At 44.7% G+C, this 19,170-nt stretch overlaps 1 protein-coding gene across 1 annotated transcript in view; it reads right to left on the bottom strand.

Annotated features, from left to right (window-relative positions):
• SLIT3 (slit guidance ligand 3) overlaps window positions 1–19,170 on the bottom strand; it is a 795,269-nt gene that overhangs the window by 149,292 nt on the left and 626,807 nt on the right. Inside the window, exons 18-20 of the mRNA XM_006115755.4 lie at window positions 17,239–17,382; window positions 2,989–3,152; window positions 69–201 (exon numbers count right to left, since the gene is read on the bottom strand). Of these exons, the coding sequence (XP_006115817.1) occupies window positions 69–201; window positions 2,989–3,152; window positions 17,239–17,382 (441 nt within the window). The remainder of the gene's footprint in view (window positions 1–68; window positions 202–2,988; window positions 3,153–17,238; window positions 17,383–19,170) is intronic.

Raw genomic sequence — 19,170 nt, 5'->3', positions numbered from 1 at the left:
TGGACCTAAACTAGAACAGTATCTAGCCCCCCTTTCTTGTGAAAGGAGCAATATAAAATGTAACTTACAGCTCAGTCACATCCTTCGGGATGCCTTTGGGTAGGATGCGCAGACCTTTGTTACTGCAGCGCACCACCGAGTCTACGCAAGTACACGGATCCGGACAACGAGGAGAGAGCAGACAGCTGCTTTCATCATTACCTGCAAAGAGAGAGAAAGAAAATGAGGGCCCTAATATTTGGGAAGGAACGCTACCATGCAGGCCAGGAGGGCTTGCTCCAGAGGTAACTGCTTGCATCTAGTACAAAATAGGGAGATCTATAAGTCTACAATGGTTGGGCTGTTTTTTGTCCCCTAATATTTAGTGTCACCTCAAAACCTCATACTGGATCACTGGTGTCAGGATCCAAATCTGCCCTGAAAAATAATGGCTAATGTTTTAAAGGGAAAGGATAGCAACGTTTTATCAAAAAGCTACCTAGCTTTTTGAAATTCTATGAACCTTTAACCATTAAATAGCCTTTTCTCAGGCACTCCGGAAATCCCCCATGTTAGCTGAAATGGAAAACTTTACCAAAGTATTAGCCTTAATCTTATCTCGACAGAAGACAATCGTGACCTACTTTATGCTTTACAATGAATCTTTTCTTTAAATAACTATCTAGCTTTATTTCCTCATGATGTCACTTCAATGTTAAGTGTCGACTTTTAATGTTGGCGTGGTACTTCATTTATCACTTTAATTTTAAACCTCGTTGTTGACAAGGATAACTAGGCAACAAACAAACAACAAACAAACAAACTGAGCTGCACTCCCAGAATTTCTGGCAATCCTTCTGTGCATGCATAAAAATACCTAATACCCCTAAAAGTGAATTCAAACTTCCATAAACAAGAGATAAAATCTCATAATTGAATAACAATGGGGCTTGCATGGACGTAACTAAGTCTTTGAAGTTAAGAACATTAAAGCATGGATTCTCCCCAAAAACAACACGCTTCACAGAACATGAGGAAAATGCAAACTGCAGTATCAAGATGCACATGGAAGGAAACAGTTTGTGAAACATACTTGAGATGATCATGATAAGAATGCAAGCAAACTGAATGTCTTGAACTCTGAAATATTAAACTTAAATCATATAGCCATATTCCCATTAGATATTTTCATTTATTTAAGACCGATACAAAGACTAATTGAGGCCGAGATGATTTTCTTTCTTTCACAGGTCTGTCACATGTATCACGTTTAAACTAGACTGGAAGCCCTTCTAGAGGTCTGCAAAGTAATCGTAACAACTTTCACTCATGAGTGTGAGTATGTGAAAGGAGATGGTTTGCATTAAGCATGATGGAGGGAAAAAGAAGAAAGAAGAATGGAGGAAAACCCTTCATCATTATGGAAGAGCCTATGCCACAAAGATATGCATGAAACTTAACTAAATAGCCACAGGATCTTTTGCTGTAACTCCTGGTCTCCCCTGCTTACTTTCCCCTATTGTTTCTTATATTCACTCATGTGTCTTGTATTAAATTATTTGCTTATCCTGCAAATGATTAAGTGCAAGAGCAACTTTATGCACCTGGGCAGTCCCACTGAGCCAACGCTGATGAATTTGAAGTTGGTTACTCCACTCTCACCCTGTGCTATCACCCCCAAATCTTGCTGCACAGGGAGATAGAGGCTGATGTGCACAGAGAGCACAAACCTCTTCAGAGCCTCCTATCCCCACACAGAGCAGAACTGAAGTACTTTTGCAAAGGCCTTTGGAGCACAGACCATCATTTTGTTCTGTGTTTGTAAAGCATGTAGCATGATGACGTCCTGTTTCATGTACAAGGGTCCTAGCACTTGTCACAATACAAATGCAGCAACACCTGGGACCCTCCCTAGCAGAGAAGGAAGGGTCAAAAGTTGCCCCCAAATGATCACTGCCATTCATTACACTTCACTGATATTTTTTGGGTTAATTTTCTCTGACATTTCTATATTCCCATGATATAACTGATGAAACTCCAGAGCCCCTAGATCTTGTGGGTTCTCCTAGCAAGCCCCATTCCCACTGTCCTCAGAGGGAAAGAGAATAGGAGGAAAAATCACTAACTACACTGGCATCATTCTCAAGGAAGATGGTTTTGTTCATCAAACTCCCTGGCAAGGAGCTGAATGCAGGATTCAAGGCTGAAAAGAGGTGTATTCTGAAAGACTCCAGAGCAACCAGACGATTGTGCAAGAATTTGTACTTATGTCTGGGTTTGGAGGGAGGGGGACCACAATATGGGAATCTATCCAGGTGCCATCACCAACAAAAAAATGAGTCCCAGATGATACTGAACAATGACATTTGATTCCGGACAGTTCTCTCCCTCCTGACTATGACAGAACCTCAAAGTTACGAGCACCACAATTACAAATGGACTAGTTAACACACACCTCATTTGGATCCAGAAGGATGTAATCAGGCAGCAACAGAGACATTAAAAAGCAAATAAAACACAGTCCTGGGTTAAATGTCAATTACTTAAAAAAATTCAAGAGAAAGCAGCATTTTCCTTCTTCAAAGCTGTATTAATCAAAGCTGTATTAATCACAGTATCATAGAATCATAGAACACTACAACTGGAAGGGACGTTGAGAGGTCATTGAGTCCAGTCCGCTGCCCTCACAGCAGGACCAAGCACCATGTAGACCATCCCTGATAGATGTCTATCTAACCTGCTCTTAAATATCTCCAGAGATGGAGATTCCAGATTAAGTTAACATTCAATTGTAAACTTTTGAAAGAGCAACCATAACATTTTGTTCAGAATTATGAACATTTCAGAATTATGAACAACCTCCATTCCTGAGGTGTTCTTAATTCTGAGGTTCTACTACAAATTTGATTAATCTTTTTTCATCATGATATCATGGTGCTGACTCCGTGATAAAACCAGCAGAAATACCAGTCTGGTAGTGAAATACTAAGCCCCATCAAGTTTCCTTACCATCACAGGTGAAGTCCTGGATGGCCACATCTTGAATTGGAATCTCCTTTAAGAAAGAGGGTTTCTGGCAACGTGGATTTCCACTGACAATTCTCCTTTTCCTCAGCCATTTCCCCAGCCATGCCAGATGGCAATTACAATTAAAGGGATTAGACAGCAAATTACTGAAAGGGAATTAAGAGAGAAATACATTAAACATGGTCAGATACTACAGGAATTAGTGAAAGCCCATATATTCAGAGCTCAAGGATTCTGTTCAAGGCTTTGCCCCTTATTTTCAGTGACAGCCTGGACAATTAACTTAGGCCTGTTCTACCCAGAAATCGTATACCAGTATAAATGCCTGTAAGGGGTGTGTGATTTATACAGATACAATTCTTTGTGAGAATGCAGCTATATCAGTATCAAGGTACTTTTCATTCATATAACTTATTCTCTTTCTTATAAAGAAATAAACTATATTGGTTTAAGCACATTTATACTGGTATAATGGGGGAAGAGCGAGAGAGGTATGTATCACTGTAGCTATGCTAGTATAGTTAAAGTAACACAGCCTTGGGGTGTACATAAGCCCTTGGTGTGAGTGAGTTTACTCATCTAGAAAAGGGTATGATATTATAGTACAAGCCTGCAGGTATTGTGAGGAACATGACATATCTTGTACCTGCTTCTGAAATATCTTTTAAATGCAGTCCAACTGTTGTAGCACAGAACATGGCTATCATAGTAGTAATTCATGATAAGAGGCCATTGGATGGAGTGCCTAAGACGGGTATGTCTATATTGCAGTTTAGTCAAACAGTTATTAGAAAACCAATGTACTCCAAATATCAACAATCATTTTGTCAAGCAAGATTCCCAGGAAACTGTGGTTAAGAGCTCTCTTCTTAAACACAAGCATATATCTAATATCAATGCTGAAGTCACTGTAAACCTGTGGGCTGTGTCTACACTGGGCCACTTATTCCGGAAAATCAGCCGCTTTTCCGGAATAAGCTGCGAGCTGTCTACACTAGCCCTTGAATTTCCGGAAAAGCAACGACGCTCTACTGTACAAAATCAGCCGCTATTCCGGAAAAGCTATGCTGCTCCCGCTCGGGCATAAGTCCTTATTCTGGAACACTGTTCCGGAAAAGGGCCAGTGTAGACAGCCCAGTAGTCTTTTCCGGAAAAAAGCCCCGATCGCGAAAATGACGATCGGGGCTCTTTTCCAGAAAAGCGCGTCTATATTGGCCACAGATGCTTTTCTGGAAAAGCAGCCTGCCAATGTAGACGCTCTTTTTCCGGAAATACTTATAATGAAAACTACTCTGTTTTAAGCATTTCCGGAAATTCATGCCAGTGTAGACACAGCCGTGGTGTCCAACCAGTTTTGAAGCTAAACTGCCACATGTGGTTAGTGACTAGTATGTTGGACACCACAGCTGTAGACAGAACCTTAGTTCATAGATATATATATAATTAGAGATTTTGGGATTTTTTTGCTGGCTGCTTTAGGGAGTGGTCCAGGACCACGGTAGGGGTGAGCCTGCCTTAGCCCCACTGCACTAACACTCAGAACTGAGTAAGCAATTCCTAGCTTGATCCAGCTCCGAACCTCTGCCCGTTATGAACCCCCTCCTGCACTTCAAGCCGCTGTCGTAGCCCTGAGCGCCCTGGACACAAACTCCCTTACAGAGCCTGCACCTAGAACCCCCTCCTATACCCCAATCCCCTGCCCCAGGCTCAGCTCAGAGCCCTTCTTACACGCCAAATCCCCAAGACCAGAGCCTGTGCCCCAACCCTCTGCCCCTGCCTGGTGAAAGGGAGGGAGGATGGGGGAAGGGAGGAAGGTGTGAGCAGGGGTGGGGCCTCAGAGAAGGGGTGAGAAGGAGGCGGGGCCAGGGTATTTGGGTTGAGGTAGATCCTGGATTGCACTTAAATTCCAAAAGTGATCTCGTGCTTAAAAAGGTTGGACACCTCTGTCCTACATGCTCCTAAAAATCTGAAGTCCTCATTAAATAAAGTTATGTCAAGATTTTATCCAATCATTGCTGCTTCAGATTCATAGAATCCCAGGGTTGGAAGAGACCTCAGGAGGTCATTGAGTCCAACCTCCTGCCCAAAGAAAGACCAACCCCAAATAAATCATGCCAGCCCGGTATATGTCAAGCCGGGACTTAAAAGCTTCTAGGGATGGAGATTCCACCAGCTCCCTTGGTAACCCATTCCAGTGCTTCCCCACCCTCCTAGGCTGTGTCTACACTGGGCCACTTATTCCGGAAAATCAGCCGCTTTTCCGGAATAAGCTGCGAGCTGTCTACACTGGCTCTTGAATTTCCGGAAAAGCAACGATGCTCTACTGTACAAAATCAGCTGCTATTCCGGAAAAACTATTCTGCTCCCGCTTGGGCATAAGTCCTTATTCCGGAACACTGTTCCGGAAAAGGACCAGTGTAGACAGCCCAGTAGTCTTTTCCGGAAAAAAGCCCCGATCACGAAAATGGCGATCGGGGCTCTTTTCCGGAAAAGCGCGTCTACATTGGCCACAGATGCTTTTCCGGAAAAAAGGCTTTTCTGGAAAAGCAGCCTGCCAATGTAGATGCTCCTTTTCCGGAAAAACTGAAAACAGAATAGTATTCCATTTTAAGCAGTTCCGGAAATTCATGCCAGTGTAGACATAGCCCTAGTGAATAGTTTTTCTTAATATCTAAGCCAAACCTCCCCCATTGCAACTTGATTTCTATGGAATCTCATGAAAAACCTCTGAGTGAACTGAGAGGAATACAAATAATCATACCAATGCCCAGACTATATAGTTTTAGGCCAATACCACACACCCACAATATGGTTTACAGCCACTCTTAGAAAACTGGCTAATATTTTTAGCAAAAAAACACCCCAATACAAGCAATAACCCAGAGCAATGGGTATGTAATTACAAGCTGGCCTAGCACTGACTATTGAAAGTTATATTTAGAGTTAAAACAGCAAAAGGAAACTCAGCACAATGTGGTGCAATTACCAAAACCCCCAACTTTCTTTGTCTCCACTACGACTCCACTAACTACTTCACTGTCAAGAAAGAGGACTCAAAATGAGGAGGAAAGGAACGGCTTTCAGAGTCAAAGAGTCATAAGCAAACATCTTTTCTCAGGTGAAGGAGACACTGAAAGCAACAATGTATTTCTAGTTATTTTGATCCTAAATTTGTTTCTATTTTCTTTCACTCACAACAGGACTGTAGATAGGATGGCCTGTGCAGTTTCCAGATGGACTGACATTGGCCCAATTTTTCCATGAGCCAAATTTTTAAACTCCAAAGCCAAAGCAGCTAGTGCTTCAAAGGATTTTTGCCATACTGCCATGTTTACCCATAAATCCCAAGACGAAAACACTCCACAATTGGGGACAGACTCCATATATATACAAGGAGTTTTTTTTAGAGAAAAGGCTACATTGAACTTATAGAATATTTCACACATCCACTCCACTTTTATTCTGGGTATATCCAAGCGCTTCACAAATATAAATTGAATCCAAATCCTTTTACAAAGCCAATTTAATCTAGTTAATTATGGCAGGAGGGCAGGGACTGTAACAGTTAAGACTGTATAATGGTATCCATGAAAGTGCCCTATTTTCATATGAAGATTGCCCCTTTGGGGATAACATTTTCCATACACTCCAATGGACAGGTATATATTATGTTATATTGTATTATATTAGTTGGAACAAAAAATGGAGACTAAAAGCCTATTCCTATCATAGAAAGACTCTTGAATTGTATCTTTTTTACTTATACCCATCTCATAGAACTAGAAGGGACTCTGAGAGGTCATCAAGTCCAGTCCCCTGCCCACATGGCAGGACCAAGTACCATCCCTAACAGATTTGCCCCAGATGTCTAAATGGCCTCCTCAAGATTGAGTTCACAACTGTGGGTTTATCAGGCCAATGCTCAAACCACTGAGCTATCCCTTCCCCCTCACTACAGATAGACTCTTGAATTTTTAAACCCTGGGAATAGCTGTGATAGAAGGTTGAAAAACGGCACAGCAATAAGACCTTCATGAGGAGAAGCGTCTTTTAAAAAAATAAAATGCTGTGTGTTCAAAGCAGGGGTGAGAGTGGGTGTGTAAACTCTGACATTTATTGTTTTCTTTATTTTCACCTTTTATTTATCACTAACACCAAAGATTAATACATCTGAACTCTACATTCGAATTCTCTTAAGTAAACTAAGGAAATATGGCCTAGATGAATGTGTGTAACTGGTTGAAAGAACATTCACAAATAGTAGTTATTATGATTTGCTGTCCTGTTGTGAGAGTGTGCCTAGTGGAATCCCACAGGGGTCAGTCCGGTATTGTTGAACTTTTTCATTAATGATTTAGATAATGGAGTAAAGAATAAGCTTATAAAATGTGCAGATGGCACCAAGCTGGGAGGGGTTGCAGGCACCTTGGAGCACAGATTTCAAATTCAAAATGACCTTGACAAATTGGACAATTGGTCTGACCTCAGCAAGATAAAATCCACTCCAGACAAGTGCAAAGTACTTCACGAAAGAAGGAAAAATCAAATACACAATCACAAAATGGGGAATAACTGTCAGGGCTACTCAAGATGCAGCTTGGGTTGCATGTGTCCTGTGGTCCTTTTATTTGCGGCTTGCAGTGTTTACACGGGGCTCTCCACACGGCCCGTAGGTGGGATCCTTTGAACACGGCCTCCACTGGGAACATGCTCTGCAATGGCAAGGCATCTCCCAAGAGCATTGAAAGACGCAAGCAGACAGGCTGGCTGGAACAGATGGGTACAGGGTGTCGGCATTTCTAGCCCCCAGGGAGGAGGGGCCGAGAGAGCCAGGTCATTGTGTGAAAGAAACTATTTGCATATATATTTGCATGTACATGCAACCGCACTTAAGCTGCAGCCCTTGGCATGTGCTGTGAGTATCATTGTGGCCCCTGGGGCTTCCAAAGTTGAATAGCCCTGGTCTAGGTTTACATGGTCCAGCCACATAACAGGGGGCTGAAATCGATGACTTTAAGGTTCCCTCCATCCCTACATTTCTATCATTCTATGATTTGTCAGCTCTTTGTGGGTAAACTAATATCTAGAGAAAAGTAATGTGTAGAGGAAGAGTTTAAATTTTCCCTGCACATTTGGCAGAATACCGCAGGGAGGAGGAAGGCGGCTAAGCAAGTTTTGCTGAAGGGGAACTGGGGCTGAGAACATTCTTCAATTTCGACAGATGATCCAAGCTCAGGGATCCTTTGGTTCCCTCTCGAGCTCCCTGTAGTTAGAGAGGCTCTACCTAAGAGCGGAGGTCCACCCAGGCAGATCAGGTTGCAGATCAAGGACAAGGTGCACAGGAGAAAGGTCCCCTCTTAAGGCATTTTAGGAGCTCAGGGTTGGGGAACATTTTTTGGGCCCGGAGCCGCTGACTCACAGGAAAAGCAGCTGGGAGCCACACAAAAATGAGAAAAAGAAAAAACAAACAAACCCTGACTGAGAAGCAGAAGGACGCTCCCCACATTCCCCTTGTACACCGGAGTCTACAGGGTCCCAGACTAGTAGATTTTATGCACCCTCCCCTCATGATTTGGGGTGGGGCCAAAAATGAGTTCAGTGTGTGAGAGGGGGTGCTAGGAAGCAGGCTGGGGGTGTGGAGTCTGGACTGGAGGGAGGGTGCAGGAGCGGGCTGGGCATAGGAGCGGTGTGCAGGAGGGGGGCTGTAGGGCTGGAGCGCCAGCCTGGGCCCCAAGCCTGGAGGATCAGATGCAACCCTCAGGCTGTAGATTTCCCCATCTCTGATGTAGCTGGTGAAAGCCTAAAGCAGCCCAGCTGTGTCACTGCTTGACCTAGCATTGCACAGTTACATTTTCTCATCGTGAAATTCACCTCTGTTTACAGACAGCACGTTGCCATTTCACGGTCACACACATTTAATGGTGAGGACTAGTGATGCAATAGTCTTGCGCAGTCTCCCTGGTTAGGGGTCAATTTTACCCTTCATGTAGTTTCTGATAAGGAGAACATGCATTCACACGTCACAATAATCTAAGCAACTCAATTTTCTTTTTAAACTAACTATTATAAACCAACTTGGCACCATGTTCACAATGCTGGAAACTGAACCGCAAGGCGGTGTCTCTTTGATGTGATTTCATGAAGTTAAATGAAACCCATGACTTCAGATTTTCCCATTTATTGCAAGTCTGAGATGAATCTGTTCCAAAACCCTGGATCCAAACACCCGGGAAGATTGGCAAAGTCCAAACTGGCTCCAGTCCAAATTTTGTAGCTGTAATTCAAATATGCAAGTGTAACATTTGTTTATGGAGGAAAATTGATAATGTATGTTATTGCATAGTCAATAGTGGGAACAATGACCTAATCTTTACTTAATGTTACTATCTGAGGAAGCATGAATTATACATATGGAATAGTGCAATAAATATCAATTAATTAAACTTAGTATTTTCCCCAAAATATTGATTTTTTTCACTAATCCCTTTTGAGATACATCATATAATTATACTAGAAAACTAGATGCAGATATATTTTGCTACCGAAACAGCTCAAGCTGTTTCCATGGAAATATGATGATGCCACTCGGAAGGACCATTAGGTCAATGATATCTAAGCATCATATGGAACACAAGCTTCACTATGCAAAATTATTTTTGATGAGAAGCCATTTGAAAGCCTGGAACGGGTCATAAATTGCAACAGTGTTAGGATAGAGTTTGACCCAGGCTATCAAAGTGTGCATTTTCAGATCACAAGCAGAAAAGTTTGACAGTTGAAATGCTATAAAATTAAACAATCAGATTTTCTACACCTAATGATAATAGAGCCACTCACACTGAAACAAGGCCATCTGGCTTTTAGCAAAGGAGGCTTGTTAAAAAGGTTTCAGAAATATGTGTGGACAGAACCCTCAAAATAAAGTAGCAGCCAGTCAACCAGAAGTGTCTTTATTAAAATTTTCAAAGACCTATGGAAGCAGAAATATTTAAAAGAAAAGGTCCAAATTGTAGCCAGTCTTGATTCTATTATAATCATCTTGAAAACATACTCTAAAATCTATGCAGATAAGTTAATATTGTGTAGGTCTGTACTCTTTGCATGTTTAATCCATTGTAACCCCCAAGGAGATTGCTTGGATTCCCGGGGCTTTGTCTGCTGGCAGCTCAGGGAGAGGCACTCTGAGTTTGCCTTGGCTCCCCCTCCCTACCAGGGCCAGAGTCTGCCCGGCAACCCACAGGGAGTGAGATGCCCCTCCCAGGGGGAAGGAGAGACCATTGTTGAGGGGAGTCTGGAGCCAGCCAGGAAAAGGGGAGGACTGAGTGTGTGGGAGCTAGTAAGCCCCAGGCCTGCATGCAGGGTTCCCCCTGAGAGCTAGCCTCTAGGGACCTGAAGGCAGGATCCCTCAGCTGGGTTTATGTCTCCACTGTTGATTCCCAGTTGTGGAGTTTGCTGGGAGGCTTCCCCAGCCAGGCGGAGTTGGCTCTCCAGCTCCCTGGGTGAGAGAGTCACTGCATGGTCAGCTGGGCTCTAGCAGCAAGTTCAGGGCTGCTGCCTGCTGTGTGGGTCTGGAGGCTGGCCTGGGAGGCTGTAGTTTTGAATTTTGGTGCAGTTGTGTGGTCTGCATCTTGAGCCCTGCACCCCTTCACAGTGAGGGGAAATTCTGGGACCGAAGCAGCCTGGTTCCTGCTTGAAGAGGACCCCTGTGAGGAGAGAGCAGCCCCTTTGCAGAGACTGAGTCATCTCTCAACCTGAGGCTCATTCATGGAGTGTGTGAGTGCACCAATTTTTAGTTAGTCAGGCAGGGAATTTGTTTGGGGATTTTATTACCTGCAGCCTATTAAACTGTGGAGGGATTTGCTGCCTTCTCCCATTTGTGAGTCCTTTGGGCTGTACTGGACCTAGTCAGCCCCACTGCTAAACCTCTGCAGAGAAGGATTGTGTGGTCAACAGTCATCAAGGGCCCCAACAAAGTACGCGTACCAACGGGACACTAACTTCACAGTTGCAGGGCACCGGTGACCCTAAAAATAATGTTTTACCCTGTTCTGTTATAATTGTCTCCTGTTTAATATAATTGTGTTTATTATAGTGTATGTGTTTGTGTTATTCTCTGGGAGTCTCCAACTATCTGGCGAATACGTGGGGATTATCCTGGGCTAGAATTTTCCTCCCAAGCTGCCCTGGCAACCCTGCTAGGAAGGAGTGAGGGGGGTGGAGGCACCGCCAAGTACATCAATCAGAAAGAATAAAATTGAGTAGGTGGCAGGATCCAGAAGAACCCAGACCTATCCATCCGAACCTGAAAGGAGATTGGCTCTAAAAGAAGGTAACCAGGTGGAGAGGGGGCGCTACACCATGAAAAGCCCAGCACGGGTAATACATACACATCTAAAAAGGGGGACCCTAAATATCTATTTGTTAAATTTATCTGCCTGGTCATAAGAAATACTAAAAGCATAAGAAATACTAAAATGCTTTGCAAAGACACAAAAAACAAAGGAACTGAATACTCTCTGTATGGTGCATATGAGCAAAAACAGTAACAATCCTGTTTTTAATCTGGTGAACGAGGCAAATTATAGTTTCCCAAATTAAAAAATGGAAAAATGTTAGTTTGTAAGTGGTTATTATAAAATTGATATGAAGTTGAGTGGTTTATAGTTTGGTATTAATAAACAACAAAAAAGTGAAATGTAAACACACAATTTGGACTGAATAGGTTAATGTTCTGAACTCTCCAAGTCATGAAAGTAATAATTTCTAGTAGCCTCATACTGGACTGCTGTCATTAAACACGGGTTGGAAACACAACAGCTCTTCATTTTTCATGTAAAGGTGTGACTACACGTACACACACTGAACATGCTGCTGGCCTAGGGACAAATAGCACTGTGGACAGTGAGGCATGGTTTAGGCAAGGAGAGCAGACTGCCCTGAACACCTGAACCCTATGGTATACATGCTAGACAGCTCTCTGCATGGCCAAGAAGTGCCTACCATCTCTACACTGCTGTTTCTAGCAGTCTAGTGCACTGCAGCCTCCCTGCTGCCAGAGCCTTTCCCTGCTCCAGTGAAAGCCTCCAGCATCTCCCTGCTGCAGTCCTCCACCAAAGTCTTTGACTGCTGCAAGTCGCAATACACCACAAAGACGAGTGTGGGATGCAACCTGCCTTGTATTGCCTGCACACTGCTTGCTTCTATAAGTGTAGGCAAGGCATGTATTGAATAATATGGCCACAAATCGTATGACAGGAGGACAGCGAATGTGATAATGTTTAAAAAAGGCTCTAAAGGTGATCCTGGCAATTATAGGTCTGTAAGTCTAACTGCAATACCAGGGAAATTAGTTAAAACTACAGTAAAGAACAGAATGTTCAGACACATAGATGAACATAATTTGTTGAGGAAAAGTCAACATGGATTGGAATAACGGAGACTTGGTGGGATGATTTTCATGATTGGAGCACTGTCATGGAAGGGTCTAAACTGTTCAGGAAGAACAGGCAGGGGGGGAGAAAAGGTGGAGGAGTAGCGTTGTATGTAAGAGAGCAGTAGGATTGCTCAGAACTCCAGTATATAGAGGGAGAAAAGCCTGTTGAGAACCTATGGGTTAAGTTTAGAGGTGGAAGCACCAAGGGTGATCTTGTGGTTGGTGTCTGCTATAGACCACTGGATCAGGTGGATGAGGTAGACGAGGCTTTCTTCAGACAACTGAGAGAAGCTTCCAGATCACAGGCCCTGGTTCTCATGGGGGACTTTAATCACCTTGACATCTGTTGGGAGACCAATACGGCAGTACACAGACAATCCAGGAAGTTTTTGGAGAATGTTGGGGATAACTTCTTAATACAAGAGCTTAAGAAACCGACTAGGGGCCATGTGCAGCTTGACCTGCTTCTCACAAACAGGGAGGAACTAGTAGGGGAAGTAGAGGTGGGTGACAACCTGGGAAGCAGTGATCACGAGATGGTAGATTTCAGGATCCTGACCAAAGGAAGAATGGAGATTAGCAAAATACACACCGTGGACTTCAGAAAAGCAGACTTTGACTCCCTCAGATGGGCAGGATTCCTTGGGATGCTAACATGAAGGGGAAAGGAGTCCAGGAGAGCTGGCAGTAATTTAAAGAAGCCTGATTAAAGGCACAGGAAGAAACCATCATAATGTGCAGTAAGAAAAGCAAATATGGTAGGCGACCAGAGTGGATTACTATGGACATCCTTGGTGATCTTAAACACAAAAAGGAAGCATACAAGAAGTGAAAACTTGGACAGATGACTAGGGAAGAGATCTGTTCTTGGACGGGTTTAATTCAACATCTTTATTAATGACCTGGATGAGGGGATGGATTGCACCCTCAGCAAGTTTGCAGATGACACTAAGCTAGGGGGAGAGGTAGATATGCTGGAGGGCAGGGATAGGGTCCAGAGTGATCTAGACAGATTAGAGGATTGGGACAAAAGAAATCTGATGAGGTTCAACAAGGACAAGTGCAGAGTCCTGCACTTGGGACGGAAGAATCCCAAACACTGTTCAGGCTGGGGACCGACTGGCTAAGTAGCAGTTCTGCAGAAAAGGACCTGGGGATTACAGTGGATGAGAAGCTGGATATGAGTCAACAGTGTGTCCTTGTAGCCAAGAAGGCTAATGACATTAGGTTGCATTAGGAGGAGCATTTCCAGCAGATCTAGAGAAGTGATTATTTCTCTTTATTCGGCTCTGGTGAGGCCACATCTGGAGTACTGTGTCCAGTTCTGGGCCTCCACTATAGAAAGGATGTGGAAGCATTGGAGAGGGTCCAGTGGAGGGCAACCAAAATGATTAGGGGGCTGGAACACATGACCTATGAGGAGAGACTGAGGGATGTGGGTTTGTTTAGTCTGCAGAAGCGAAGAGTGAGGGGGAATTTGATAGCAGCGTTCAACTTCCTGAAGAGAGATTCCAAAGAGGATGGAGAAAGGCTGTTTTCAGTAGTGATGGATGGCAGAACAAGGAGCAATGATCTCAAGTTACAGTGGGGGAGGTGTAGGTTGCATATTCGGAAAAACTATTTCACTAGGAAGGTGGTGAAGTACTGGAATGGGTTACCTAGGGAGGTGGTGGAATCTCCATCCCTAGAGGTGTTTAAGTCTTGGCTTGACAAAGCACTGGGTGTGTTGATTTAGTTGGGATTTGTCCTCCCTTGGGCAGGGGGCTGGACTTGATGACCTCCTGAGGTCTCTTCCAGCTCTATGATTCTATGATAATGGTGTCCCCAGACTCCAGACTCAGTGGCTGTGTCTACATTGGCACCCTTTTCCGGAAAAGGGATGCTAATGAGACACTTCGGAATTGCAAATGCTGCGGGGGATTTAAATATCCCCCACGGCATTTGCATGAACATGGCTGCTGCTTTTTTCCGGCTCGGGGCTTTGCCGGAGAAAAGCGCCAGTCTAGATGGGATCTTTTGGAAAATAAAGCCTTTTCCGGAAGATCCCTTATTCCTCTCAAAATCAGGAATTTGCAATTCCGACTTGTCTCATTAGCATCCCTTTTCCGGAAAAGGGTGCCAATGTAGACACAGCCAATATGTCAGAAGCTGGAAATGGGCAACAGAAGAGGGATCACTTAATAATTCCCTGTTCTTTTCATTCTCTCCTGGGCACCTGGCTACACGGACCTTTGGTCTGACCCAGCATGGCCATTCTTACCTTCAAAACCAAAATCCAGTGAAGTCAATGGAACTTCTGTCATTAACTCGCATGGGCAGTGGATCAAGTCCTATGTGAAAATGTGTCTGAGTGAATTTCTACTTCAAATGTGCATAGCAACACAGTGCCCATCTTCCACTGGCGAAGTGATTACTAAAAGGCATTTTTTGTGCCAAAGCAACACAGTCAATTATCATCAGCTTTGACATACTGCCGCCAGAGGCTAAGAAATTCTTTACTTGTGGCTGAAAAGTACCCACAAAGGTGCAAAATTCTTTCCTGCCATTAAAACATGACACAGTCATAAATTACTCCCTGCCTTGTTTATACAACCAGTAGCCGAGTGAACTGTGTAAACAAAGGGACACATCAGCATTATTTCTTTGACTATGCCTACACAGCACTTGGAAGCGTGCTTGACCTAGGCAGCTAAAAATAGGAGTGTGGCCACTATGGCAAGGATATAGCCAGTGGATTGGGAGGGATTGCGTTAGGGTGGTGAGACTGAGGCGCCACTATGGCCACCCAGCTATTTTTAGCTCATTAGCTCTCCTTGAGGCAGCATGTCAATCTACCTGTGCTGGGAAGCATTCCTCAAGCTGCTGGACTGACATACACTTTTTATTTTAGAACACTCCATGAGCTGATTTCCTGTCATTCAAGAGCAAGTAAATGAAGGATGGTCCCTGCTCTGAGATCACATGTCATAGCAGCCAAGCACAAAGAGATTAGGAAAAGGGAAACAACAGAGGGAACTTGTTAACAAGATTGAATAGATTTACTATGGGCAGCACAGCAGAGGTGAGTTTTTGAGAGAGACTTAAAAGGACACGATCCTTGCAGACTGGACTAGGAGCAGGCATGGAAGCAACTGCAAGGAGCAGAGGAACAGACAGACAAGGTTGGGAATGCTGGCAGCACAGGCGGAAGTAAAGCACATGTGGAGGACTAGATTTTGGAATGATGGTTTCACCAGTATAGAAGAACAAGCAATGGAGATGGTGAGCAGTGAAAACAATTTCACAGTAGTTAGCGCCCTTGTCCTTCAATCTGAAGGAGGACTTTTAGGGTTGTTTACCTCTCTCTCCTCCTACCAAAAGGTGAGATACCATAGCATGTATCAACTATAAACAACAAGAAGACATGATCAAAATGAAGGAAGGAGCAACAAAATATTGGGAAAAACAAAAGGTGCTCTACTACCTCCCTTTCCAACAAACCAACATGCCTTATTTAAAACAAATAAACACCACAGAGGTTACGTCTAAAGCCAAAAATAAACACACAAATAAATAAATAAATAAATAAATAAATGTCACAGCAACAAAGAATTTGTTTTGTTTGGATGATTACAGTGCATTTTCAGTGCAGAATGCAGGGGATTAAGCAGACAACTTCCATTAACAGCTAGGTCAATTTCCCATTCTGAGCTGGAAGCACAGATCAGACTCTATATATTTAACAGTGTGTACTTGTTTGAAAATAGATAAACTAAGAAAAGGAACCGAGAAAACATATAAGAAGAAAAGTCAGAAATAGTATAGAAAAACCTTAGGAACTTTTTGCAAATTTAATCCAATGGGAACTGAGCTCCACTTCCTTTTGGGTTTAGATATTGATTTTAAAGAGGAACTTTTTGACATTTTAGGTTTCTTAATTAATTAAAAAAAAACAAAACCCTTTTCTCTGCCTTCTCAGTCTATCCAAACGGAGAATGGAAACTCTAAAGCAGCCACACAGGCTATGTCTAGACTGCAAGCCTCTTTCGAAAGAGGCTCTTGCGAAAGATACTTTCGAAAGAGCCTCTTTCGAAAGAGAGCGTCTAGACTGCAGGCGGAACTTTCGAAAGAGCAAGCCGCTTTTTCGAAAGAAAGCACCCAGTGAGTCTGGATGCTCTCTTTCGAAGAAGCCCTATTTACATTCAAGAACGCCTTCTTTCGAAAGAAGCACTTTCGAAAGAAGGCGTTCTTCCTCGTGAAATGAGGTTTACCACCGTCGAAAGAAAAGCCGCGTTCTTTCGATTTAATTTCGAAAGAATGCGGCTGCAGTCTAGACGCAGGTGAAGTTTTTTCAGAAAAAGGCTACTTTTCCTGAAAAAACCCCTGAGTCTGGACACAGCCAGAGGTTCTAACTTCTCCAAACATTTTATATCAGTGATTTTTAAAAAAATGAAGATAGTTTGGGTTCACCCCATTTGAACACTCAAACACTTAGATTTTACAACTAACAAATTCTCATAAAGTATGGGACAACAGCAGGGCCACACAGGGGTGTGTAGGGTCTGGGCCAAAATCAGAAACTGGACCACCCCCTGCAACCCTGAATCTGAGGCCCCAATAGCACAGGGGGAAGGAGGGCAGAAATTGAGCTCAATCCACACTCATCCTGTACTGGTGGCCCCTGTCCCTTGGAGCTGGGCCTGGATCCCTACTCCTGGTGTTACAGCCTGTTACATGGAGTGCCAGGCCACTTGGACCCCACCCCCTCCTGGGTAGTGCTGGACAGTGGCACCATTAAAAAAACTAAGAGGGTTACTTACATCGTTGACAAAGAGACAAGTGTATTGAATGCTCCAGGAGTGATAGTGGTGATGCGGTTGTCGTACAGCGAGAGCAGTCTTACGGAGCTTAGTCCTGTGAAGGTGTCATTGTTCACACAGCTGATCAAGTTGCTTCTCAGCATCCTGAAAAGATCCAGACATAGAATTAGAATACTTCTTGGGACTATCGTGTTGTGGGGAGGGCTAATGTAAGGGCACAGTACCAACCAACTGCCATTTCTAACATCCATCTTTTGTAATACAGGAGACTAAGGCTATGTCTACACAGCAGAGCTGTTTCAGGATACTGGAGGTATCCCGAAATAGCAATTCCGCATCTTTAAATGCGCCTTTTATTTCAAAATATATTTCAAAATAACAAGCGCACTATTCCGGCATCCTTGTAGCCCTCATTCCACGAGGGTAAAGGGATTCATTGAAATAGCGCTTTATTTTGAAATGTGGCGCTGTGTAGTTAGCGCCAAATTTCAAAATAAGCTATTCTGAAATAACCTCAAAATAAGCTATGTAATGTGCCTAGTGCAAATTGTGTAGCTTACTTCGAGGTAAGGGTGCTGTAACTGATAAGGGCCTGCCCAGGACTGGAGCTGGTGCCAGGCTGAAGATGGACAGAATAATCTATATGCTGAAGGTAGAACACTGGGCCACATCCTATGATGGCCTCATGAATAAGGCTTTGGTCTCTAGCACAAAGGGTGTTGGGTTTGAATCCCGCCAGCATCATAGCCAACAAGGATCCCCTTCTGTATTGACTACCAAGGGTAAAAATAGCTATTAAAGGGGACTTCTCCCCTCCAAAATGTATCATTATGAATCTCAAACTCCATTATTATGCTTGCTCACGCATGCTGTTAAAGAGATGTGGACACTTTGCAGATGAAATTACAGTGGGACCAAAAACCTTCACTAGCATGAGACATACCATCAACTTTAAAAGTCTATCGTTTTACTGAGTATGGGAGCAATCTAAAATCGATTTCTGAGGCTACCAGATATGGACTTTGACTACCCTATGAACATAATACTTATCATCATATATATAGTAGCCCATTGTCTGTAACGCTGACGTACACAGCCACGCCCCCCAGCCGTGTATGTCAGCGCCCCGCCCCCCTTCCCCTCTCTCCATGGCGGTTCGGCCGAGCGCTGCGCCGCTCAGCTGGGCCCCGGCGGGGGAGCAAGAGGCAGCAAGTGACCTTTTGGGGTCCGTGCTCCCCACACGTGGGGAGCGCTGACCCCAAACGGCCACTTGCTCTCCCGCTGGGCCCGGTGGAAGCACCGCTTAGCTGGGCCTGGGGCGACAAGCGGCCATCGCTCACCTGGGGCCGGTGGGAGCGCCGCTCAGCTGGGCCCAGTTGAGCGGCGCAGTGTGCCACGGAGGGAGAGAGAGAGGAAGGGGGTCGGGGTGCCACGCAGGGAGGGGAAGGGGGCAGAGCTGGCTGGAAGAGGGGTGGGAAGCAGAGCTGGGGGCATCGGGAGCTGTGGGGTTGAAAAGCAGAACTGGAAAAGGGGGCAGGGGGCAGCCACTGGCCACAGCCGGACCCCAAACGGCCACTTGCCGCCGCTTCCTCCCTGGCCGCGGCCCAGCTGAGTGGTGCTGGCGCTGCACCGCTCAGCTGAGCCCCGGTGGGACAGAAAGGGGGACAGGGCAGCGATGTACACGGCTGGGGGCAGGGCTGTGTACGTCACCGCCCCCCTTCCGCCTCCCACCGTGGCACTGAGTGGTGCGCCCCTCAGCCGGGCCACCACGGGGGTGGGAGGATGGTGTCACAGACAGTCACATGCCCTGGCCATGTACGTCACCGCCCCGCCCCTTCTCCCCCACAGCGGCCCGGCAGTGCGCAACATTCACGCGAGCCGCCACGGAGGGAGGAAGGGGGAGGGGCGGTGATGTACATGGCCAGGGGCGGG

Source organism: Pelodiscus sinensis, chromosome 17, assembly GCF_049634645.1.
Source record: "Pelodiscus sinensis isolate JC-2024 chromosome 17, ASM4963464v1, whole genome shotgun sequence".
Taxonomy (NCBI): Eukaryota; Metazoa; Chordata; order Testudines; family Trionychidae; genus Pelodiscus; species Pelodiscus sinensis.
Note: the sequence above shows the minus strand (reverse complement) of the source record. Positions and strands in the feature narration are given on the sequence as shown.